At 57.7% G+C, this 24,163-nt stretch overlaps 2 protein-coding genes across 5 annotated transcripts in view; one reads left to right on the top strand and one right to left on the bottom strand.

Moving 5' to 3' along the window:
• ACTN3 (actinin alpha 3) overlaps positions 1-8,614 on the top strand; it is a 32,823-nt gene extending 24,209 nt beyond the window's left edge. For 2 of the 4 annotated variants that reach the window (XM_065408437.1, XM_065408435.1), the window contains 11 exons: positions 355-502; positions 861-1,011; positions 1,262-1,370; positions 1,519-1,659; positions 2,715-2,897; positions 3,175-3,309; positions 5,981-6,160; positions 6,451-6,597; positions 7,166-7,231; positions 7,387-7,545; positions 8,456-8,614. In XM_065408437.1, the coding sequence (XP_065264509.1) occupies positions 355-502; positions 861-1,011; positions 1,262-1,370; positions 1,519-1,659; positions 2,715-2,897; positions 3,175-3,309; positions 5,981-6,160; positions 6,451-6,597; positions 7,166-7,231; positions 7,387-7,545; positions 8,456-8,614 (1,578 nt within the window). Of the gene's footprint in view, positions 1-354; positions 503-860; positions 1,012-1,261; positions 1,371-1,518; positions 1,660-2,714; positions 2,898-3,174; positions 3,310-5,980; positions 6,161-6,450; positions 6,598-7,165; positions 7,240-7,379; positions 7,546-8,455 lie in introns of all 4 variants that reach the window. The other 2 variants (XM_065408436.1, XM_065408438.1) reach the window with 1 other exon arrangement.
• A 6,541-nt stretch (positions 8,615-15,155) lies between these two features.
• On the bottom strand, positions 15,156-22,812 carry RCE1 (Ras converting CAAX endopeptidase 1). Its single transcript, XM_065408439.1, has 8 exons — positions 22,619-22,812; positions 19,961-20,063; positions 19,323-19,406; positions 18,698-18,776; positions 17,968-18,135; positions 17,247-17,318; positions 15,904-15,966; positions 15,156-15,473 (listed from the first exon to the last, which is right to left on the bottom strand). The coding sequence occupies exons 1-8, from the start codon at positions 22,810-22,812 to the stop codon at positions 15,244-15,246; spliced, it is 993 nt and encodes a 330-aa protein (XP_065264511.1). The 3' UTR covers positions 15,156-15,243.
• Between the last annotated feature and the right edge of the window lie 1,351 nt (positions 22,813-24,163).

Here is a 24,163-nt window from a genome sequence, read left to right on the forward strand (position 1 = left end):
CAGTGCCCATGGGGTGGGGAGCCACATGTGCCCAGGGGGCGGGGAGCCATGTGTGCCCGGGGGGCGGTGCCCATGTTGTGTAGAGCCACGTTCTGAGGGTCTTGAGGACACACACAGGGCATGGACTATCACAGAGCTTGTCAGTTGCTGATGGGGCCCAGGCTGGTGTGTCCAGGGGGCAGTTCCTGCCCCCCAGGTGGGCATAGGGTGGCTGTAATCTGGGTGCTGCTGCCCCAGGGGACGGGCGGGGGTGGGGCAGGGCAGGTGGCCAGCTCCAGCACTCCCCTGGTGCTGTGTGTGTAGGAGGAGGGGGCAGCGCCCAGGCTCACGCATCTCTGTCTGCGGTGGGGGTAGGATATCGCCAACGCCTGGAAGGGGCTGGAGCAGGTGGAGAAGGGCTATGAGGAGTGGCTGCTGACCGAGATCCGCCGCCTGGAGCGCCTGGAGCACCTGGCTGAGAAGTTCAAGCAGAAGGCGACGCTGCACGAGTCCTGGACCAGAGGTATCAGCCCCCTGGGCCAGGGATCCCCCCAGCCCCTTCTGCTACAGGGCTCCCCCCACCCCCATCCCTCACTACAGGAATACCCCTTTCTGCTACAGGGATCACCCTGCCTTCCCCTACACCTCCGCTATGGGGTACCCCCACTGTGGATCTCCCCCAGAGGGAACTGCTCCAGTCCCCACCCCAGGAGGGCACTACCCCTCAGGCCCTGCCCCCCTGCCCTGGGCTCCTCCCAGCCCTCTGGGTTCCTCCCTGCCCCAGAGGCCCATAGGGTGAGGGGCAGGGGGTACAAAGGGCGGGAGCTGGTGGGCTGCGGGTGGAGACGGCTGGCCAGGCTCAGACTGTGTTGCCCCTGCAGGGAAGGAGGAAATGCTTTCGCAGAGGGACTATGAGTCGGCCTCACTCATGGAGGTTCGGGCGCTGATGCGCAAACACGAGGCCTTTGAGAGCGACCTGGCTGCCCACCAGGACCGCGTGGAGCAGATCGCCGCCATCGCCCAGGAGCTTAAGTAAGTGCTGGGCCTGAGACACACACCCCGGTCAAAATCCCCATGCCAGAGCCAGGGAGAGAACCCAAGAGTCCTGGCTCTCAGCCCCCTGCTCTAACCACGAGGCCCCACCCAGCTCCTAGTGCCCGGGCAGGTGGTGTCCATAGCTAGGTGGGCAATATCCAGGGCTCTGTGCCTTGCCCCATGGCTCTGTGCCTTGCCCCGTGGCTCATTGCCCTTACCTTCCCACCATCTCTCCCCTCCCCCGCAGCGAGCTGGACTACCATGATGCCGCCTCGGTGAACTCCCGCTGCCAGGCCATCTGTGACCAATGGGACACGCTGGGCACCCTGACCCAGAAGAGGAGGGACGCGCTGGAGGTGAGAGGGGGTCCCGGATGGCGGGGAGCTCCTGCTGCCAACCGGAGTTGGGAGGGGTGTGGCTGGGGGACAGGCCTGCTCCGGTGCAGGGGCTGGGGAGATGGTGGTGCCCCTTCCCCTCTAACCCTCTGGCTCTGCCCCTGCCCAGCGGGTGGAGAAGCTGCTGGAGACCGTCGACCAGCTGTACCTGGAGTTTGCCAAGAGAGCCGCCCCCTTCAACAACTGGATGGATGGCGCCACCGAGGACCTGCAGGACATGTTCATCGTGCACAGCATTGAGGAGATCCAGGTGCGGCCCACTGGGCCCCTGGGCTAGATCCCTGGCTCTGGGAGAGCAGTGGGGTCTAGTGGTTACAACAGGGAGCGCTGGGAGCCAGGACTCCTGGGTTCTATCCTGGCTCTGCCTCTGACCTTGGGCAAGTCATTTTCCTGCTCTGTGCCTTAGTTTCCTCTCTGTGTATGAATCCCTCGGCCCCCTGCTCTCTGGGGTCAGGGGAGGTGGGGGGAATTAGGGGAAGTGGCAGGGCTGGGGCTGGGTGGGAGCGGGTCAAGGGAAGTGGGGGGTCTATGGGGTGCGGCGCAGTCGGGCACAGTGTCCCTGTGTTGCTCTGCTCAGGTGTCCAGAACCGTAAGCCCCGGTGTTACCCCTCAGCCTCAGCAAGACAGAGCTTTGCTGGAGAGAACAAAACCCGCTTTCTAGCTAACACACTTAATTTCCCAAAGTTCCAGCCTTTGCCCGAGCAGTTTTCTCATCCACTTCAAGTTTGCAGCATCTCCAGCCCCCTGGCCCGGGGTCCCAGCTTTCCTAGGCTCAGAGGCTCTGCTTCCTCTGGCCCCTCCGTGACGGGTAACGAGAAGGTCTCTTTGTTCCTCCTGTGTCACCAGAGGCCATTGTCCCTGCATCCAGAGCCAGAGGGCGGCCTGGGGTGCAGGCTCTGTCCCAGGCATGATCACTCAGGTGTCTCTTTCACCTCTTGTTAGCTTAATGCCTTTGTTTGCCTTATATGTAAATATCCTGTCACTGTCCAACCAGCCAGCTGGGTCACTGCCCCTTGCGCTGTCCAGGCTGGGTGTGAGCTCTGCCTCCCAAACGCGCTGTACGAACATACAACCAGCACGTCGGTAACTCTGGGCAGAGCCTGCGCAGGCATCCGACAGGGCTCTGGGGACCAGCGGACCACCGCTGTACACACCAGACCTCGCAGGACACGTTCTGCCCCCAGCGTGGTGGGGAGTGAGGGCGTCAGGCCGGATCTGACACAGGGCTGTGGGCCCTCAGCCCGCGGGCTGTGAGGGGCTCTTCGGGCCACACTCTCCCCATGGCGACTGTCCCCCTGCCCGCAGAGCCTGATCACGGCCCATGAGCAGTTCAAGGCCACGCTGCCCGAGGCCGACAAGGAGCGCATGGCCATCCTAGGCATCCAGAACGAGATCCAGAAGATCGCCCAGACTTACGGCATCAAGCTGAGCGGGGTGAACCCCTACACCAACCTCTCGCACCTCGACATCGCCAGCAAGTGGGACACGGTGAGTGCGGCCACTGGGAGCGGGGACCCGGCTGACCCTCCCACCCGCTGACTGTGTCTGTCCCACCCCTGTCCAGCTAGCCATCTGACCCCACAGGCGTCACACCCCCTGCCTGTCTGTCAGTGCCTCTCTGTCTGGCCCTGCCTCCCCAGCCCCATTGCTCTTGGGCCCTGGCCTCCCCGAGCTGGAACCCCGCCTTCCCAGCCCATTGCGCTCAGCCTCCTCCCATCTGGAGCCCTGTCCCACAGCCTCTCACCTGCTGCTCCCTCCCCCACAGGTGAAGCAGCTGGTGCCACACCGAGACCAGACGCTGCAGGAGGAGCTGGCGCGGCAACAGGCCAATGAGCGGCTGCGGCGCCAATTCGCTGCCCAGGCCAATGTCTTGGGGCCCTGGATCCAGACCAAGATGGAGGTGAGAGCTCCAGTGTGTGGATTCTAGCCACGGCTCTGGGAAAGGAGTGAGGACTAATGGTTGGGAGGGGGCTGGGCTGGGAGTCAGGACTCCTGGGTTCTAGCTACAGCTCCTGCGTTCTAGCTACAATTCAAAAAAGAGTCTTACAACAAGTGGAAACTTGGTCAAATTACAAAGGATGAATATAAACAAATAACAAAAGTATGTAGCGACAAAATCAGAAAGGCCAAGGCACAAAACGAGATCAAACTAGCTAGAGACATAAAGGGTAACAAGAAAACGTTCTACAAATACATTAGAAGCAAGAAGATGACCAAGGACAGGTAGGCCCATTACTCAATGAGAGGGAAAACACAACAGAAAATGTGGGAATGGCAGAAGTGCTAAATGACTTTTTTTTGTTTGTTTTCACCAAAAAGGTTAGTAGTGATTGGACGTCTAACACAGTGAATGCCAGTGAAAATGAGATAGGATTAGAGGCTAAATTAGGGAAAGAACAAGTTAAAAATTACTTAGACAAGTCAGATGTCTTCAAGTCACCAGGGCCTGATGAAATGCATCCTAGAATACTCAAGGAGCTGACTGAGGAGATATATGAACCATTAGCAATTATCTTCTAACGTCATGGAAGACGGGAGAGATTCCAGAAGACTGGAAAAGGGCAAATATAGTGCCCATCTATAGAAAGGGGAATAAGGACAACCTGGGGAATTACAGACCAGTCAGCATAACTTCAGTACCCAGAAAGATAATGGAGCAATTAATTAAGCAATCAATTTGCAAACACCTAGACGATAATAAGGTGATAAGTGACAGTCAGCATGGATTTATCAAGAACAAATCCTGTCAAACCAACTTAATAGTTTTCTTTGACAAGGGTAACAAGCCTTGTGGATGGGGGGAACTGGTAGATGTGATAGATCTTGACTTTAGTAAGGCCTTTAATACTGTCTCGCATAACCATCTCATAAACAAACTAGGGAAATGCAACCTAGATGGAGCTACTATAAGTAGGGCCCTACCAAATTCAAGGCCATGAAAAACACGTCACGGACCGTGAAATCCGGTCTCCCCCCATGAAATCTGGTCTTTTGTGTACTTTTACCTATACAGATTTCATAGGGAAGACCAGCATTTCTCAAACTGGGGGGCCTGAACCAAAAGGGGATTGTGGGGGGTAGCAAAGTTATTGATGGGGGGGGGTCGCAGTATTGCCACCCTTACTTCTGTGCTGCCTTCAGAGCTGGGTGGCCGGAGAGCAGAGGCTGCTGGCCAGGCGCCTAGCTCTGACGGCAGCATCCCACCAGCAGCAGCACAGAAGTAAGGGTGGCAATACTGCGACCCCCCTACAATAACCTTGCAACACCCCCACAGCTCCCTTTTGGGTCATGACCCCTACAGTTACAACACCATGAAATTTCAGATTTAAATATCTGAAATCATGACATTTATGATTTTAAAAATCTTATGACCGTGAAATTGACCAATTGGACCATGAATTTGGTAGGGCCCTAACTATAAGGTGGGTGCATAACTGTTTGGAAAACCCATTCCCAGGAGTAGTTATCAGTGGTTCACAGTCAGGCTGGAAGGGCATAACAAGGGGGGGTCCTGCAGGGATCAGTTCTGGGCCTGGCTCTAATCAATACCTTCATCGATGATTTAGATAATGGCATAGAGAGTACACTTATAAAGTTTGCGGACGATACCAAGCTGGGAGGGGTTGCAAGTGCTTTGGAGGATAGGATTGAAATTCAAAATGATCTGGACATCAGGTTTGAAGTAAGTAGGATGAAATTCATTAAGGACAAATGCAAAGTACTCCACTTAGGAAGGAACAATCATTGCACACATACAAAATGGGAAACGACTGCCTAGGAAGGAGTACTGCGGAAAGGGATCTGGGGGTCATAGTGGCTCCCAAGCTAAATATGGATCAACAATGTAACACTGTTGCAAAAAAGGCAAACATCATTCTGGGATGTATTAGCAGGAGTGTTGTAAGCAAGCCACAAGAAGTAATTCTTCTGCTCTACTCCGCGCTGATTAGGCCTCAGCTGAAGTATTGTGTCCAGTTCTGGGTGCCACATTTCAGGAAAGATGTGGACAAATTGGAGAAAGTCCTGAGAAGAGTGACAAAAATTATTAAATGTCTAGAAAACATGACCTATGAGGGAAATCTGGAGAAGAGAAGACTGAGGGGGGACATGATAATAGTTTTCAAGTACAATAAAGGTTGTTACAAGGAGGAGGGAAGTAAATTGTTCTCCTTAACCTCTGAGGATAGGACAAGAAACAATGGGCTTAAATTGCAGCATGGGAGGTTTAGGTTGGACATTAGGAAAAACTTCCTGTCAGGCTGGTTAAGCACTGGAATAAATTGCCCAGGGAGGTTGTGGAATCTCCATCACTGGAGGTTTTTAAGAGCAGGTTAGACACACACCTGCCAGGGATGGTCCTGTTATTACTTAGTCCTGATGGAGTGCAGGTGACCACTTGAGGTCCCTTCCACTCCTATGATTCTATGAGTCTATAATGGTTAGAGCGGGGCAGTGGGAAGTGGGGCGCCAGGACTCCTGGGTTCTCTCTCCACTCTGGGAGGGGAGTGGGGTACAGTAAGAAGAGCAGGGCACAGCGTCCTCACCCAGTGACAGCCCCTTGCCCCTCGCAGGAGATTGGGCACATCTCAGTGGACATCAGTGGCTCCCTCGAGGACCAGATGAACCATCTCAAGCAGCAGGAGCAGAACATCATTAACTACAAGGCCAACATCGACAAGCTGGAGGGCGACCACCAGCTCATCCAGGAGGCCCTGGTCTTTGACAACAAGCACACCAGCTACACTATGGAGGTGAGAGGCCAGATGGGGCTGCGGGGCTCCTTGTGGGGGGCTCTCCAAGCAGGGATCGGGGGCTGACAGGGGCACTTGGGAGGAGGGGATGACTAAGGGTGCTCTGAGAAGGGCAGAGGGTCTCAGGGGAGGGGTTTGGAGGGAAAGGTTGTCATGAATCATGAGGGGACATGTGATTGTGCTTTGTGCATGGGGCACTTCGGGTGTGTAGTAATGTTCAAGAGTGATGGGAGGGTGATCTCGGTGGGGTGATCCCCCAGGTGCTGTGATCCCCTCTCCTATCCCCACAGCACATCCGGGTGGGCTGGGAGCAGCTGCTGACGACGATCGCCCGAACCATCAACGAGGTGGAGAACCAGATCCTGACCCGCGATGCCAAGGGCATCAGCCAGGAGCAGATGAACGAGTTCCGGGCGTCCTTCAACCACTTTGACCGGGTGAGATACGGCCCCCCCACATCCTGATGACCCTGACTCTGCCTGGATAGCCCTGCCCCATCAATAACCCCGCCCCTGTCTGGATAGCCCCACCCCATCAATAACCCCGCCCCTGCTGGATAGCCTGCCCCCATCAATAACCCCGCCCCTGCCTGGATAGCTCCACCCCCATAGATAACCCTCTTCAATAATTCCACCCTTACCCAGATAGCCCCGCCCCCATTGATAACCTTTCTAAATAACCCCATTCCCCCCACCTGTCTCCCATCTAGGTAACCCAACTCCCCACCACTGCTGCCCACAGTCAGCTTTGCTGGTGCCTCGTAGTCCCAACCCACAGCTCTGCCAACGCCCCTCAATCCTGACACAGCCTGAGTGTGTGGGGGCATGAATGGCTCACAGAGGTGAAGCTTTGCACCCTAGTGGAGGTCCCTGCGGGGCTTCGGGGAGAACTCACTGGTAGCAGAAGCTCAGGCTGCCTGGGCTGCACCCCTGCCAGGCCGGTCTGGTCCCTGGGGGCACATTTCTGGCTTGACGTCTTCTCTTCCCTCCCTGTCTCCTGCCACAGAAGAGGAACGGGATGATGGACCCTGATGACTTCCGTGCCTGCCTCATCTCCATGGGCTATGACCTGGTAAGAGACCCCCCCCACACACAGGAGGGCCAGTACTGATTGTACTGAGCCGCTGCCCCACTCCCTGCAGCACAGCACCCCCTAGTGCCACACTGGGCTCAGCCCCGAGCCTAACTCAGTGCAGCCCCAGCCTCACCCCCATTCCTACCCCCCAGGGTGAGGTGGAGTTTGCCCGGATCATGATGCTGGTGGATCCCAACAGCACGGGCGTGGTGACGTTCCAGGCTTTCATCGACTTCATGACCCGCGAGACGGCCGAGACCGACACGGCTGAGCAGGTCGTGGCCTCCTTCAAGATCCTGGCATCAGACAAGGTCAGTCCAGCCATATCCCCCTCACCCCCACGACCTCTCGGAGGGCTCTGCTGGGCTGGGAGCGTCTTCCTCAACCCGTGGGGCCTGTGAGGTAGCAGCTGATGAAAGGCATGGGGCTGGCCTTGCTGCAGTGCATGATGGGATTGGTAGCCTCTCTAGGTCACACTGAGCCAACTCCCATGGGTCTGCTGGAATTTCCCTCGGGTCTCTTGTTTGCTGTGAAGGTATGTGGGGGGCAGGTTTTATTCCACACCGCCTCCACTGGCCCCCAGGGACGCACCCCTGCCCCAAGCTGTCGAGGACCCTGAGTCACAGGCTGCGGTTCAGGAGGGTTCCCCCCTCCCCAGTTTTGGATGCAGCGTCACTAGGGTCTCAGAGCATCTTGGATCCGGGCCATCTGCCCATGTAGTTAGATCAGGGGCTCTCAAACTTCATTGCACCGCGACCCCCTTCTGACAACAAAGATTACTACACAGCCCCAGGAGGGGGGACCGAAGGCTGAACCCCTGGGCTTCAGTCCCAGGCAGAGAGCCTGTAACCTGAGCCCCGCCACCCAGGGCTGAAGCCCTCAGGCTTTGGCCCCAGGCAGTTGGGCTTGAGCTTCGGCTCTGGTCGTGACCCACTTTGGGGTCCTGACCCACAGTTTGAGAACCGCTGAGTTAGACCCTCGTGGCCAGGTGGCACCGGTGGGGTGGCCCTGCAGCAAGTCCCCAGGAGAGACTGTGCTAGAACAGTGAGTGTGGGCAGTGCAGGCCTGAACGGGCCCCACAGACCTCGCTCCAGCACTGCACTGCCCTGTGCTCGTCTCCCTATGCTAGCCAGGGCCCCGATGGGTGGGGGAGGGGGGAGGGGGGGCTGGGCTGCTGCCCCCTAACCATCTCCCCTCTAACCATCTCCCCATACCTTTCAGAACTACATCACCGTGGAGGAGCTGCGGCGGGAGCTGCCCCCGGAGCAGGCCGAGTATTGCATCAGCCGCATGACAAAGTACAGCGGGGCTGACACAGTGTCAGGCGCATTGGACTATGTCTCCTTCTCCAGCGCCCTGTACGGGGAGAGCGACCTGTAACCCCCACCCTGGGAGCCCCCGCTGCACCTCGCAGGATCGACACCCCTCCCCCCAATCGGTGGGGGGAACCTGCCCTGGATTCCCCCACCACCACCCTGCCCCATGGAACGACGACACTGTGGAGCCCCACGCGGCCTGGACAGATGGATGGGGATCTGTCTGGGTTAGGACCCTCTATCCCCCACATCTCACCCCCAGTCCTCCCCAAAGCCCAGCTCTAGCTAGGAGCCGCCTAATCTCTGTGTCTTTGCTGCTGCCCAAGTAGATGCGTGCTTGCCCAGCCTGGATCAGCCCCCCTCGTTCCCCAGTCTCAGCACCTCCCTTCCCCCTCTGGGTGTGCTTTGAACCCCAACCTTCCCCCTCGCTGCCTCAAAAATGCAGGAGGTGGGGCCAGTTCTCGGCATGTCTGTCCCCAGCTAGGGGGCTCGCTGCGCCATCGAGGGGTCCTATGGCCCCCATCTCTGCGGCTCCGGTGCAGGGAGTTGCGCACTGGGGGTGGGGCACGAGGAACAGGGCTGGGAGGAGCTGGGGAGCAGAGCCAGGTCGGGCTGGGCCAGGTGCGCTCCTTACACCCGCTAATAAATGAAACATAACAGAGAGACCTACCAACCACCTGGCTTCTGTACAGTGCACGTGGGAGAGGCTTCGTCCCCTGGGCTGGAGAGGATCTGTACTGTGTGTGTGGGGGGGTGAGAGCAGTGCTCTCTGGGGGAGAGAATCAGTGCATATGGGGCAGGAGGTGAGAAGAGTGGTGCCATTCTCAGGTTCCCTGGTGTTTTACAAGCACTGCTGGGAAAAGGTGGCACCTGTCTTGCAGACAGATCTGAGTGAGTCCGTTTGGCTGCAGCACTGGTGGGTGAGGTGCCCACGAGCCAGTGTGGATGCAAATGTACCTGTACTGGTGTGAGCAGCTCTCCAGCCAGCCACAGTGTAACTTGCCCTTCTGCAGGGCTCTTCCTGGGAAAAGTTTAGCACTCTGCTTCCCTGGGGCATGGGGACTGGCAGCCACCTGCCATTACAAATGTGAAGAGACTGAAAGATCAAACCCTCCACGTCCTGTGATTCCTCGCCTGTCAGCCCCCATGCTGGTGAGCGTCTCTGACCAGCCTTTGCCAAGATAAACACAGAGCGGCGCGTACTATAAAAACCCTACCAAAACCAACGCTCCACTGCCCACACAGCTCTCCCTTGGGGGCGAGGCTGAGCAAACCCATTGGGACGGATGCTGGTCATGTCGCTTATTGCACCACTAGTAGGCGCTCCAGTTCTCCGGAAGGCTGGCCTAAGACCCAGTGAAAACAAGACCAGAGAAGAGAATACAGCCTATTACTGGGGGATGGAAGGGTGGGATGACGTCTAGGGTCTATGGGAGTTAGGCACCTCGATGGCTTTGTGGCTCTGGGTCTAGGTGTCTTCTGCTTAATTCCTACATAGAGATTGAAGCCTGAAATCTCCACGAAAAGTAAAGTCATTGTTATTAATGAGGGTATTGCAGTAGGCCCTATGAGCAGCAGTCATGAACCCCATTCTGCTAGGTGCTGTACAAACACAGACCAGCCAGGCAGTCCCTGCCCCCAGAGCGCTGCCAGCCTACTACAAGGGACAACAGGTGGAGCTGGCCAGACAGGGGAGCACAAGGAACCAAACACCTCTGATCAGCAGGAGAGGCCGTGAGCTCTGTGCACCAGCAGCCTGAGCAGTGTCAAGTTTTCTGCAGAAAAGGAGAGTTTTGCGACGGGATTGGCAGGAGACCCAGGAGGTGGTGTTGTGGATGTTTATGGGGAGCTCCTCCCAAGTGGGTGGGGCAGTGCAGGAAAAAGCACCAAGGGGCTTGATTGGAAATGTAACAAGTGGGCAATGGAGGCCGGTGTTACGGGCTGATGGCAGGTGACTGTTGCCTTCTCGATAGCGGATGGGAGGTGATAGATTGGCTGGGGCTAGGCTGTGAAGGGCTTTATGTGGGGGCAAAATGTCACTTGTGTGCCATATCTGGTGGTGTTTAAACGGCTAGTGTGTGTGTGTGTGTGGGGGGGGGGGTGTCTATCCAAAAAGGAACCCATCCCTGCAGCAGGGCTGGGATAGAACCCAGGAGTCCTAGCTCATAAGGTGTGTGTGTGGGAATCTAGTGGATTACAGTGTTGGGGAGTTAGGAGGCCTGGATTCTACCCCCAGCTCTGTGTGGCCTTGGGTGAGTCACTCCCTGCAGGGCTTGGTGCTTCTGTTGCTCCCAGCTCCCTGCCTGGAGCCTAATGCCATGAATTGATGGCTCCTGGCACAACCCATTTCTTCAGAGGGTGCTGAGGATGGAGGGGGAGGAATTTCTGTGTGCTCTGTCACCACGGACAAACAGATGCTGTAACTCTAGGTGAAGGAAAGCCTGGCACAGTGGGAAAAATAAACGCTACAGTGATTGGCTGGTTCTCAGCCCTTCAGGGGCAAGTGGGATGGGCTTACCTCTGCTGCTGAGCATGATGGGAAAGGCCCTGTGTATAAAAAAGCCCCTGTGCATGCAGTAGTAAGCCATTTGCCAGTGTGGTTCCTTGAGGTGTATGTAGCAGAGAGAGGCAGGCGGGGCCCTAAGAATTCTTTTTCCTGTTAATTAAGGTTTTGGTGACTTGAGTGTTTTTTATTGTGGCTGCCTTGGGGTGGGGGAAGGGGGCTTTTTAAATCGTTTCTTTACTGTGGTATGACTGGGAGTTAGGATTCCTGGCTTCTAGCCCCAGCTCTGGAAGGGGAAGTTTGTCTAGTGCTTAGAAAAGGGCAGACAGGACTCCTGGGCTCTATTCCTCATCCCTGTGTGATCCTGGGGAAGCCACCCACCATCTATGCTACAACCGGGATCGATCCATCGGCGGTCGATTTAGCAGGTTTAGTGAAGACCTGCCAAATCGACAGCAGATTGCTCTCCAGTCACTCCTGTACTCTACCCCCAATGAGGGTATGTCTACACTACCCACTGAATTGGCGGGCAGCGATCAATCCAGCGGGGATTGATTTATCGTGTCTAGTCTAGACACGATAAATCGATCCCCGAGCGCTCTCCGGTCGACTCCTGTACTCCAGCACCGCAAGAGGCACAGGCAGTTGACGGAGCAGCAGCAGTCGACTCACCGCAATGAAGACACCACGGTAAGTCGATCTAAGTATGTCGACTTCAGCTACGTTATTCACATAGCTGGAGTGGCATAGCATAGGTCAACTTACCGCAGTAGTGTAGACACTGTTATCTCTGTTGGTAAAATTAAGCCAATACCTCCCCTGGGATAGGTGCCGACTCTGTGGGTGCTCTGGAGCTGGAGCACCAATGGGGAAAAATTGGTGGGTGCTTTGCACCCACCAGCAGCTCCCCGCCCCAGTTCACCTTCACTCCGCCTCCTCCCCTGAGCACGCCACGTCCCCGCTTCTCCTCCAACAGCTGTTTGGTGGCGGCAAGTGCTGGGAGGGAGGGGGAAGAGGCGGGGCCAGGGCGGGGATTTGGTGAAGGGGTCCAATAGGGGCAGGGAGGGGGTGGGGACTTTGGGGAAGGGGTTGGAATGGGGGCGAGGCAGGAGTGGAGTCAGGGTGGTGCTGGAGGCGAGCACCCACCAGCGCTGGGAAAAGTTGGCGCCTATGCCTGACACGTGTTATGTTTGATTCATTACCACACTGGATTGGGAGTGGCCCTAGTGCTACAAGACTGCTGCTAGATAAACGAGTGTCAAAGCAGTGAAAAGTAAGGGGATGCAATTAGTGAAACCAGAAGATCCTTGTACGTTTCTGAGCTCCCACACAGTGGGGCTGTTTGTTGCTAGTGTGGGGAAGGATTCCAAGGCCAGAGGGACTTGTTCTGAGTCCCCAGCCGGACTCCCTGCAGGGCATTAGGCCAGAGGATCCCCACAGCCATTCCTGCCTCCAAAAACAACAAGGAGTCTGGTGGCACCTTAAAGACTAACCGATTTATTTGGGCATAAGCTTTCGTGGGTAAAAACCTCACTTCTTCGGATGCATAGAGTGAAAGTTTCACTCTATGCATCCGAAGAAGTGAGGTTTTTACCCACGAAAGCTTATGCCCAAATAAATCGGTTAGTCTTTAAGGTGCCACCAGACTCCTTGTTGTTTTTGTAGATACAGACTAACACGGCTACCCCCTGATTCCTGCCTCCAGTTCAGCTCTGGTGGTGGCTTTTAGGGCCATCTGGCCTGCATGTAAAGCCCCCAAGGAATTAAGCATATCCCGCCACCCTAACTTGGCCCCAGGGGGAGCTGCCCCACTGAGGACTCACCCTTCCTGCTAAATATCTGCCTCTTGTTCCCAGTGTGGATTTGTCCAACATCTGCTCCTAGCTGCTGGCCCTGCTTGGCCTTTGCAGGAGACTCGAGCCCCTTTGGGGCAGAAATCTTTGCCTTGCTTATTCTAACCCAGGATCCAGCTCCCCCGCATTAGGACACGAGAACAGCTATACTGGCTCAGACCAATGGTCCATCTAGCCCATTATTCCGGTTTGCAGCAGTGGCTGGTGCCAGATGTTTTAGAGCCAATAAACATAACAGGGCAATTTATCAAATGAGTCATCCCCTGTAGTCCCAGCTTTTGGCAGTTAGAGGTTTAAGGACAATCAGAGCATGGGGTTGCATCCCTAACCATCTCGGCTACTAGCCATTGAGGAACATATCCTCCACAAAGTCAGCTAATTCTTTTTTGAAGCTGGGTAGTTATACTTTTGGCCTGACAACAATCCTGGCAATGAGTTCCACATGCTGACTGTGCCTTGTGTGAAGTGTTTCCTTATGTTTGTTTTAAGCCTGATGCCTACTCATTGGGTGACCCCTGGTCTGTGTGTTGGGTGAAGGGGTAAATAACACTTCATTTGCTTTCTCCACACCAGGCATGATTTTTGTTGCAGGGGGTGGAGGGGAGTTTGCAGGGCAGAGCAGAGCCTGTTGGTGATGCTGCCAGTGAGAGTGGAAACGTTCCTGCATGGTGGTGAAACAAGCTGGGATGTTCTAAGGCGCAGGAGAGAGACTGCTAGCGAGCCCCCGCCCCCCATAGCCAGGCATCACCTCCCCTATCCAATGTGCAGGCCCCTATAGAGGGATTGCCCCCGGTGTAAGCTTTTACTTAGCACCTCCTCTAACAGCAGCAGCTACTAGGCTGTATAGGGTAGCGCCCCCTCCTACAATAGCACCACTTGCTCCTAGGCAGAGCTCCCTGCTACAGAGGGCGGGAGGATCCCCGATCTTCCCCTACACAGAAATCTGCCTCTCCCCCATATACCTCCCCTCCGCAGGGCCCTAGAGAGCACAGGCGCTAGTACCTTTGCTGGCCCCTGATATAGTAACCACTTGGCTGGGGACGGGCATACGCAGGAGGACCAAACACCCCCCTCCCGAGAAACTGCGCATGCGTCATGGTGCACGCGCTCTCTCCGCTCCCTTGGAGACGGGGGGAGGGGGGCTCCGCTGGTGTTGGTTGGGGCGGCGGCATAAGCCCGGAAGCGGCCTACGCGCGAGCGAGTAGAGGCAGCAGCTGCAGCGCAGAGAGCGCCCGCCCCGCGCGGGGACACTTCCCCGGGGCCCGACCCCGGCCCTCAGTCACCGGCGGCGCGTGGCAGCCGAGGCCCAGCTACGTTGCAAAGAGACGCTGTTTGGTCCGGCTGAAGCCAGGCAGCAACTCGAGCCGGCTGGGGTGAGGGGCGCTGCCTGGCAGTGGGAAGGGCAGAGCCGCGAGGCTCAGCCCCAGCGGGGCAGGCGCAAGTGGCTGCCTGTTTGGTTTGCTAGAAGGGAACAGCAGAGTCCAAGCTACGACCTTTCCGTCTGCAGACTGCACGCTAGTTCCAGAGCTGTGTTAACAACGGTCAGGTGCAGACTTTTGAAAGCCCCACCCTAAGGTGGTGGGCAGAGTTATGAAAACCTGCGTGCTGAGGTTGCTCCTATTAGTGAGGGTTTACTGGAAAACTCGTAAGAATGGCCCTACGGGGTCAGAGCAATGGTTGCTCTAGTCCAGACTTCCCTTTAAACCTGCTGCCTATTAATGTTATTTGCACCCCACCACCACCCCTGGATAGTTGGGATATGTTGAGAGATCCCTTTGTAGCTCATGAAAAGGACTGGTCCCAGTACAGACACCCCCCCCCCCCCCCCGGGGGCACCACTATTTACCTCTCTCCATTCCCAAAACTGACCATATATTCCTATCTTTTAAACCAGTTACTGATCCATGCCAGGACCTTCCCCCCTCTCATTCCATGACACTTTACCTTGCTTAAAAAGGCTTTCTGAAAATGTAAGTGCTCTGGATCCTTTTTGTTCGCCTGCTTGTTGATTGACTCTTCCCCAACGGATTCTGTTCACCTGTGTCTGACAATTTTGTTCTTTACTAGAAATCAGGCTTACCAAGCTCTAATTGCCAGGATCACCTCTGGAGCCCTTTTTAAAAATTGGTGTCACATTAGCTATCCTCCAGTCATTCGGTACAGAAATTGATTTAAATGTTACCCATTGGGAGGGGGGGAGGGCCTGCTGTAGCAGCCCTCAAAATCAGTAATAGAAAGACAAGTTAGCACACCTTCCAAAGTACTTTAATAATAAAAAAATATATATCTTGCTCTTGGGGGAGGGGGGTGTCGGGTCTGAAACCCGTGCCCCAGGTGTCAGGAGCACACAGAGAAGCCAGAGCTGGTTGCAGACAGAGAGCAAATAGAGATGTCTCCAAAGAAAGCTGGGTCAGTCATGGGGTGCAGGAGCAGGAGGAAGAGCACCATGCCCAGCACATAGAAGATGACAACAGTGAGGCGCTGGGGATGCTCCAGGGCAGCACAGATGGCAGGGAAGCCAATGTAGTTGCAGAAGGAGTGGCACAACACAGGGCCAATCAGGTGTCCTGGACGGGAGAAGAGAACCCTTTTTTTTTTTTTTTTTTTTTAAACCCACAATGTGCCACAACCATGCATTCATAAGCCTAGAGATGAGCTGAAGCAGCCCTGTGACACCGCTTTGGGGGGACTGGAGCCAGTGTTCTAATTTTTTACATCCATGTGTGGAATGAATTTTGTTATATGGAGGTGATGTGTGACACAAGGGGGGTGGGAGTCTGGGTGCAGGCTGCCCTGCGGAAGAGGCAAACCCCTGGAGCCCAACTGGTTATAAGGGAGGAACACGGCATAAACAGGGGAAGGGACTCTTTCCAAGACAGGCATCTGGTCTTATCTCACTAGAGCCCCTGTGGTAGAGGGTAGAGAAATGGCTGGTGGTTCCATGCTAGGCTGGGGAGGGAACTCTGTCTGCACAGGAAGGCAACCTGCAGCACTGACCTGTCCTAATGAAGATGAACGCTGTGTAGGCACCGAAGACAGCTGTGTATGAGAACTGGAAAGCTGCAGGAGAGAGCAGAATCTTTTAGAGAGCCACTGAAACTCCCTTATACAGCATCACCACTGATCACTTCTGGCAAAAAACTGTGTGCGCTTAAAACAGGGTTGCCACATCTTCCCCCACCACCAGGGATCCAGAGCGAGGCCAAACTAACTAAAGTTATGTTAATTAAACTCACTTTATAGATTACAATTTACATTTAGTGAACAAAAGAATTTTGATTTAGAAAATACAATGGACTAGAACATAAACTCCACCCTTCATACTGTTTTGAGTTTCAGCTTCAACAAAGACACATATTCCTTGATGTGTTGGCTTCCTGATTGATTGAACAATTAACCCTCCTCTGCCAAAGTCTCTGTTCCTGTCACTTCACCTTGTCTGAAGGATGTTTAGTAGCCCTATTTCCTTCACTGGTCTTCCCTGAACTTTTCCTCTTTTCTAGGTATTATCCCTTTTGTGGCTATTTCAGCTCTGTTACTAGCTCCCCTTTGACAATGGAACTCAATCACCGGGGTTGTATCCACTGACTCCCCACTTACTGCATCCCTTCTTTTCTGGTGCTTGTTGCTGCCTTGCTACCACTGGCAGCTTCCCTCCAGACTTCACCAGCTGTTCTGGAGGGAAGCTGCTGTTCACCCCCGCAACTCGCTCCAAACTCTTCCCAGCCAACTTACGCTGCTCTCATTGTGCTTTTGACCCAACAGCCTCCTATACAGTGGGACAATACATATTCCTCTCCCCAGAGATGGCTGCATCTCCACACCTGTGGTACAGGCACACATCATTGGTGGCAGACAGGGACTCTCCTCAGTTAAGAGCCAGAGTCCGGCAAAGGGGAGCTCCAGGGCTGGCTAGATGTGTGTGATTGCTCTAGGTAGGGGTTTGACCATAATTACCTCTGCCCTGGTAATGAGGAGGAAATGCTAGCAGGTTCACACGCAACCAGCTGCACCCAGAGCAGGCTAAGGGTACGTCTACACTTACCTCCAGGTCCGACGGCAGGCAATCGATGTTCTGGGATCGATCCCGGAAGTGCTCGCCGTCGACGCCGGTACTCCAGCTCGGCGAGAGGAGTACGCGGCATCGATGGGGGAGTCTGCCTGCAGCGTCTGGACCTGCGGTAAGTTCGGACTAAGGTACTTCGAATTCAGCTACGTTATTAACATAGCTGAATTTGCGTACTTAGTCCGAAGTGGGGGGGTAGTGTGGACCAGGCCTAAGGTAGTGCTGGTCTAGGGGTCCTTAGTTCAGGACCATCATCCTAGCAACCATTTCCTACCTGCCGACAGGAAGATGCTGGCCACGCTGCCCTGGCGGAACCGTAGCTGCTCAATAACGTGGTGGAAGTGAGCTGGAAGAGGGAAATGTCCATCAATGCCTGTGGCCAGCCCGGCACCCCCTCCCTAGCCTCCACTGGCAGGAGCTGATCTGAGGAGAACCCTGCTTGGACCAGGCTGCACCAACCCCACCTGCACCTGATCCCCATCTCTGTGAGCATGCTGGCCCCTAATGGGCACCAGGCAGGGGGTTGTGCATAGGGCTGAGAGTTCTAATCCATGCTCCTGCGCCCAAGGCAGACACCCCTAGCTCAGAAGGGCTTGCTTTGCGCTCAGTGGGACTGGGGAAAGGAGCGGAGAAGCTGAACTCGGCCTTCCCCCCACTGTATGGGAGGAGGTAGGTACTGGTTCCCTTGCCAAGCTGCTCGGGGGGTAGGGGTGGGATCAGTGCAAACCCCTCAGCCCCACTGGGAAGAGGAAGGGAGACAGACAGAGAGGAGGGGTGGGGAAAAGTGACATGGGAAGGAGCAATGCTGGGCCTAGGTCCCATGCCCCCTGACTTTGCCCCCACCACTCCCAGCAACCTGGGGGCAGGGGATGGAAGCTGTGCTCAGAGCCATACTGTTGACCCTGCCTGGATGCTTTGCAGTGGCTGGGGAGGGAGCTCTGTCAGACACCATGGGACAGCTCGGTCAGGGGGCCTGAGCAGTGCTGGCTACTCACCAACCCCGAAGAAGAGCGGGCAGGTGAAGATGGCTGGCCCCAGGCCGGTACAAGGGATGAGCATGGGCAGCATACAGGCCCGGAACACCAGCTCCTCCGTCAGGGGTGCGATCACCTGGTTGCGGAGCCAGCGCATGTCACTCAGGCACAGTGCCCAGAAGCGGGGGTCTGCAGGGAGAAGGAAGGTAGCATTATGTGTCTGGCGCTGCTGGAGGTCTCTGGGATGTGCTGTGGAGGCCTGGCACAGAACTCTCCTCCCCAGTGCTGCTTGGGCATCTCATCTCAATAGATCTGAGCAAAAAGCACAGACCAGGCCGAGGATGCCCCCTCCCATGACTCTGGGACCCCCTTCTTTGTCCCTGTGCACTCCCACTAGCTTTGAGCAGCTCCCAGGAGACACAGAGCTCTACCGACCTATGCCCCCTAGTGCCCTTAGCTCACCACCAACACTCCCTGCAGCTTGCTGTTACAGGCAGCGTGGTCTAGAGACATGGAGCTGAGCCAGGACTCCTGGGGTCTAATCCTGGCTCTGCCAATGGCCTCAGGTGAGTCCCTTCCCCTCTCCATGCCCCAGTTTTCCCTCCCACCATTTGTCTAGCTAGACTGTGAGCTCCTCAGGGCAGGGACTGTCTCTCACTGTGTCCGCGCAGCACCCGGCACGCAGCATGAGAGGAGACGATTTTGGTCTGTGTTCCTACGTGCTACCATCATCTAAATAGCAAGGCCTTACCAAACATGACCTTCAGTCCATCAACCCAGTCCCAGGGACAGTCCATCGAGAGCTGAATGAGGGGCCCAAGAAACAGGACCTGGCACAGAAAAGGAGGTGCTGAGTGAGCGTCCCCTTTGGCATTCAGGTTTACCCCAGCTGTCAGTCCTCTCCCCCCACATAGACAGCAGCCATTGTTCAAACGTCACATAAAGGATCTGGGTGCCTGGTTCCCTGGCATTTTAATGGGTATCTAAAGCCCCTGGGCAGTTTGGAAATCTCTGCTCAGCACCTCTAGAGATGGCATCTGGCCATTAAGCCCTGTCTGCTCAGTGAGTCACAGTCCTTCCGACTGATCTCAGAGGGGCAGCTCTGCTAGCAAGGTCAGGACAAAGCAGCCTGCACCACATCCCCACCATGGAGGAGTCCATGCCCTGCAGCGAGGGTAGCAGCACAGGGCAGACCACTGAGCCTGGCATCTCTGTGTTTGCTGGCATGCTACAGCAAGCGGGGCTGGGGAGAAGGCGGTTTGACAGACAAACCCATGGCCCCCAAGAGAAAGCAGGCACCTGCTCCCAGCAAAGCCTCTATCAGGGGCCTGGCAGGTTGGTGCAGGGCAGCCCTAGGGCATTAGCCCTACACATACCATGGTGAGCAACAAGGGCAGTAGAGTCGCTGGAACGATTCCCTCCAGTCGGAAGCCCAGCAGAACTAGCAGGGATATACCTGGCTGAGCAAAACACAAGACACATGTGGATCAGGACCATGCAGGCCATCACCCCCTGGCCCAGCCCTGCAGCCAGCTCCCACACCCCAGTGACTAGTGCACAGGGCTCAGAGACCTTTGGCTAGTCCCTTCTCCTCTCAGTGCCTTTGTTTCCCCTCCAACCCTGTGTCTGTTTAGATTGTGAGTTCTTCGGGGCATGGCCTGTCTCTCATTGTGTGCCTGTGCAGCACCTATCACCATGGGGCCCTGATTTCGGCTGGGGGGTCTGTGCAGTCCCCAGCATGACAGGGGCTCCTGATCTTGATCAGGGTGTGCAAGCACCCATGTAATACAATACTCAGAGCCAGAGGGTGAGGCAGTGGCTGGCACAGCACTAACTAAAAGGATTCTCCCTGATGGGATTAGCCAGGAAGGAGGGGCGATGTGAGGGACCAGGCTAGCTGCAAGGGAGTCCCAGCTTGCTACATGAGTCACATGACTACTCTCCAGGTAGGCAGCCCAACTTGCAGAGGGGGAGGGAGGGGAGGGAGGCGATAGAGACCAGGTGACAATCTTACCTTAATGCCTGTCAGCTCCTTCCAGAGCCAGACGAAGAGTGGTGAGAGGCCAGAGACGATCAGAACGCTGGTGAATCGCCGCTTGATCACAGCCGGGTGGTCTCTGTAAATGGAGACAAACCTTCAGGGCGCAGAGGAATGGAGGCTGCTCTGTCGTACAGCCTAGGGGGCTAGGTCCTCAGGACTCCTGGGTTCTATTCCTGGCTCTGCCACGAACCCACCGTGTGAACTTGGGCTATGTTTTTCTCTCTGTGTGTTTTGATGTAAGCCAGGGGTGTTGAGCTCATTTGGGAGAGGGAGCCGAGTACCACTGTTAATGACAATTTCATGTTGGGGGCAGAATTCCCCCACCCCATCCAGGGCCGGCTCTGGCTTTTTTGCCGCCCCAGGCAAAAAAGCCTCCGGCCGCCCCCCCCCCCCCCCCCCCCGCTGGAGCCCCGGGGCGAGGGGGGCGAGGGGGGGGGGGCAGGGGCTCCGCTCTCCCCCCCGGCGGCCGGGGGGAGGGCGCCGGAGGGGAGGGCGGCCGGAGCCTGGGAGGAGGGCGGCGAGCCCCGGCGGGGGCTCGGCTCTCCCCCCCCCGGCGGCCAGAGCGCCGGGGGCAGGGCGGCGAGCCCCGGCGGGGGCAGGGCGGCGAGCCCCGGCGGGGGCAGGGCGGCGAGCCCCGGCGGGGGCAGGGCGGCGAGCCCCGGCGGGGGCTCGGCTCTCCCCCCGGCGGGGGCTCGGCTCTCCCCCCGGCGGCCAGAGCGCCGGGGGCAGGGCGGCGAGAGGGCGGCGAGCCCCGGCTGGGGCTCGGCTCTCCCCCCGGCGGCCAGAGCGCAGGGCGGCGAGCCCCAGGAGGGGCTCGCCGCTCTCCCCCCAGCAGCCGGGGGGAGGGCGCGGGGGGGAGGGCGGCCAGAGCGCCGGGGGGAGGGCGGCGAGCCCGGCTGTGGCCCCGCTCTCCCCGGCGGCCCGAGCGCCGCGCCGCCCCCCTCCAGGTGCCGCCCCAAGCACCAGCTTGGTTGCCTGGTGCCTGGAGCCGGCCCTGACCCCATCCCCCTCTGGCCTTTATTTCTCTTCCTTCCCCACCCGCCTTTCCTGAGTTCCCTCCTTCTTCCCCATCTTTGTGGCTCTTCACATCTAATGATTTTCCTGCCAATTTCCACTACCTCTCCTATTCCATCTGCTTATTGTCCATGCAACAGTTAACACTGGCATTTGTCTCCCATAGAGGACTGAGGCCTTCATACCTCCTCCAGCCATCATTTCAGCCTTTCTGCAGACTCAGGAAGGCAACACTACGTCAGTTCCCATTATTATTATTATATGAATTGTGTAGTCATGGACCAGAACTCCATTGCACCCAGCGCTGCACAAACTTGGAGAAAAGAGACAGCCCCTCTGCCCCAAAGAGTTTCCATTCTAAGGCACTGGACAATTTCTCCCAGCCAGAAGCAATGGCCTAGCTACTGTAGAGGCTCAGTGTGGGCCATCACTATTGTCCTTTCTGGCTTCAGAATCAATGAATCTACGAACCACAAGGGCTAGAATGGTTCTTTAAAAAAAAAAAAAAAAGTAATATCCAAGATTCTGCACAATCTGAACATGTCCTATGGGCAATGCAGATACTACAGGGGGCCAGATCTGGGTAGGGGGCTGTCTCTGTCACTCACCTGAGAGGTACCGAGGGGGGTGTCACTCACCGGGGCAGGGGGTCGGGGGGCTGGTACTGGGAGGGGGAAGTCACTCACCGGGGGGATTGGCAGGTGGCTCGGGTGCAGGGCGGTACTGTGGGCGGGGTGTCACTCACTGGGGCAGGTGGCTGGAGGGGGGCGGGTCAGTATCAGGAGAGGGGGTCACTCACCAGGGGCGCTGGGTCAGTACCAGGAGGGGGATCACTCACCGGGGCAGGTGGGTCGGTACTGGGACCGGGGGGGGGGGGTCACTCACTGGGGCAGTACTGGGGGTTGGGTCACTCACCGTGGCAGATGGCTCGGGGGGGGGCCAGGGCGATACCGGGGGGGGGGTGTCACTCACTGGGGAAGGTGACTTGGGGGGGGCGGGGCAGCACCAGGGGGGTTGTCACTCACTGAGGCAGGTGGCTCAAGGGGTTCGGGGCAGTACTAGGAAGGGGAGTCATTCACTGGAGCAGTACCGGGGGGGTATCACTCACCGGGGCAGGTGGGTCGGTCCCGGGGGGCTGGGTCGGTCCCGGTGGGGGGGTCACTCACCGGGGCAGGTGGGTCGGTCCCAGGGGGCTGGGTCGGTCCCGGGGGGGTGTCACTCACCGGGGCAGGTGGGTCGGTCCCGGGGGGCTGGGTCGGTCCCGGGGGGGGTCACTCACCGGAGCAGGTGGGTCGGTCCCGGGGGGGGGGGGGTGTGTCACTCACCGGGGCAGGTGGGTCGGTCCCGGGGGGCTGGGTCGGTCCCGGGGGGGGTCACTCACCGGGGCAGGTGGGTCGGTCCCGGGGGGGGGGGTCACTCACCGGGGCAGGTGGGTCGGTCCCGGGGGGGGGGTGTCACTCACCGGGGCAGGTGGGTCGGTCCCGGGGGGCTGGGTCGGTCCCGGGGGGGGTCACTCACCGGGGCAGGTGGGTCGGTCCCGGGGGGCTGGGTCGGTCCCGGGGGGGGTCACTCACCGGGGCAGGTGGGTCGGTCCCGGGGGGGGGGGGTGTCACTCACCGGGGCAGGTGGCTGTTCCACACGTAGAGGCTGCCCACGTAGGCGCAGGCCAGGCTGAGGCAGGCGAGCAGCGCGGCCCAGCAGAGCGCGGGGGAGCCGGGGTCCGGCGCCAGCCCGGCAGCGGGGACCCAGGGGGAGTTGACCGAGCCCGGCGCCTCCGGCCCGCCCGGGGCCGCATCCGCTGCAGCCGACATCGCCCGGCCGGCCCGGCCCGCCCCCCGTGACGGGGAGAGGCGGGAGCGAGGGAGGGACCGGGACGGGCCGAGACACCCCCATAGCGCCCGCGGCCTAGGCACCGCGCCCCGTGGCGGGAGAGCCGGGCCCTCCCCAGCGCCCCGGGGATCTGCCCTCCCGCCCCGCTCCAGCAGCCCACCCGCCTGGTCCCCCCCGTCCCCGCTCCCCGCTCTCTCCCCAGTCACCCCCCTCCTCCCACTACTCCCCCAGCCCGCCCCGGTCACCCCTCCCCCCACTACTCCTGGTCCCCCCGACTTCCTCCCCAGCACTCACCAGTCACCCCCCTCCCCCGGCTACTCCCTAACCCTCCCCGGTCTCCCCCTTCCCCACTACTCCCCCAGCCCACCCCGTCACCCTTGCTCTTCCCCCAGTACTCCTGGTCCCCCCCACTTCCTCCCCAGCACTCACCAGTCACCCCCCATTAGCCCTCCAGAACTCATCAGTCACCCCCCATTACCCCCCCCAGTCACTCCCCTCCCCCTGCTACTCCCTAACCCTCCCCGGTCCCCCCCCCCCTTCCCCACTGCTCCCCCAGCCCATCCCAGTCATCCTTGATCTTCCCCCAGTACTCCTGGTCTCACCCCACTACCCCTCCTCCCCAGTCACCCCCCATTGCCCCCCCCAGCACTCCCCAGTCACCCCCATTACCCCCCCAGGACTCACCAGTCACTCCCATTACCCCCCCATAGCACTCACCAGTCACTCCCCCCTTACCTCCCAACACTTCTCGGTCATCCCCCCTCCCCTACCATCATTCCCTAGTCTCTCTCTCTCTCTCTCTCTCTCTCTCTCTCACACACACACACACACACACACACACACACACACACACACACACACACACACACACACACACACACACACACACACACACACACACACACACACACACACACCCCATTGCAGGTCCCCAGCACTCTCTGATCATTCTCTTCCCTTACAACCCTTCAGCACTCCCTGGTCACTTGGTCACTCCTGCCCTCCACCCGCTGCCTCCACAGCTCTCCCTGGTCACCCCTACCCACAGCACCCTCAATCACTCCCCTAGGCTGCTTCCCCCACAGCATTCCCCACTAATGTTGGGAATCATTAAGAAAGGGATAGATAATAAGACAGAAAAAAGACAGTTACCTTTTCCGTCACTGGTGTTCTTCGAGATGTGTTGCTCATGTCCATTCCACAATAGGTGTGTGTGCTCGCCATGTGCACCGGTGCCGGAAGTTTTTCCCCTAGCAGTACCTGTAGGGGAGCGCCCCTAGCGGCCCCTGGAGTGGTGCCTCCATGGCAAGGTATAAGGGGCGCTGCACGCTC

Source organism: Emys orbicularis, chromosome 7 (assembly GCF_028017835.1).
Source record: "Emys orbicularis isolate rEmyOrb1 chromosome 7, rEmyOrb1.hap1, whole genome shotgun sequence".
NCBI lineage: Eukaryota > Metazoa > Chordata > Testudines > Emydidae > Emys > Emys orbicularis.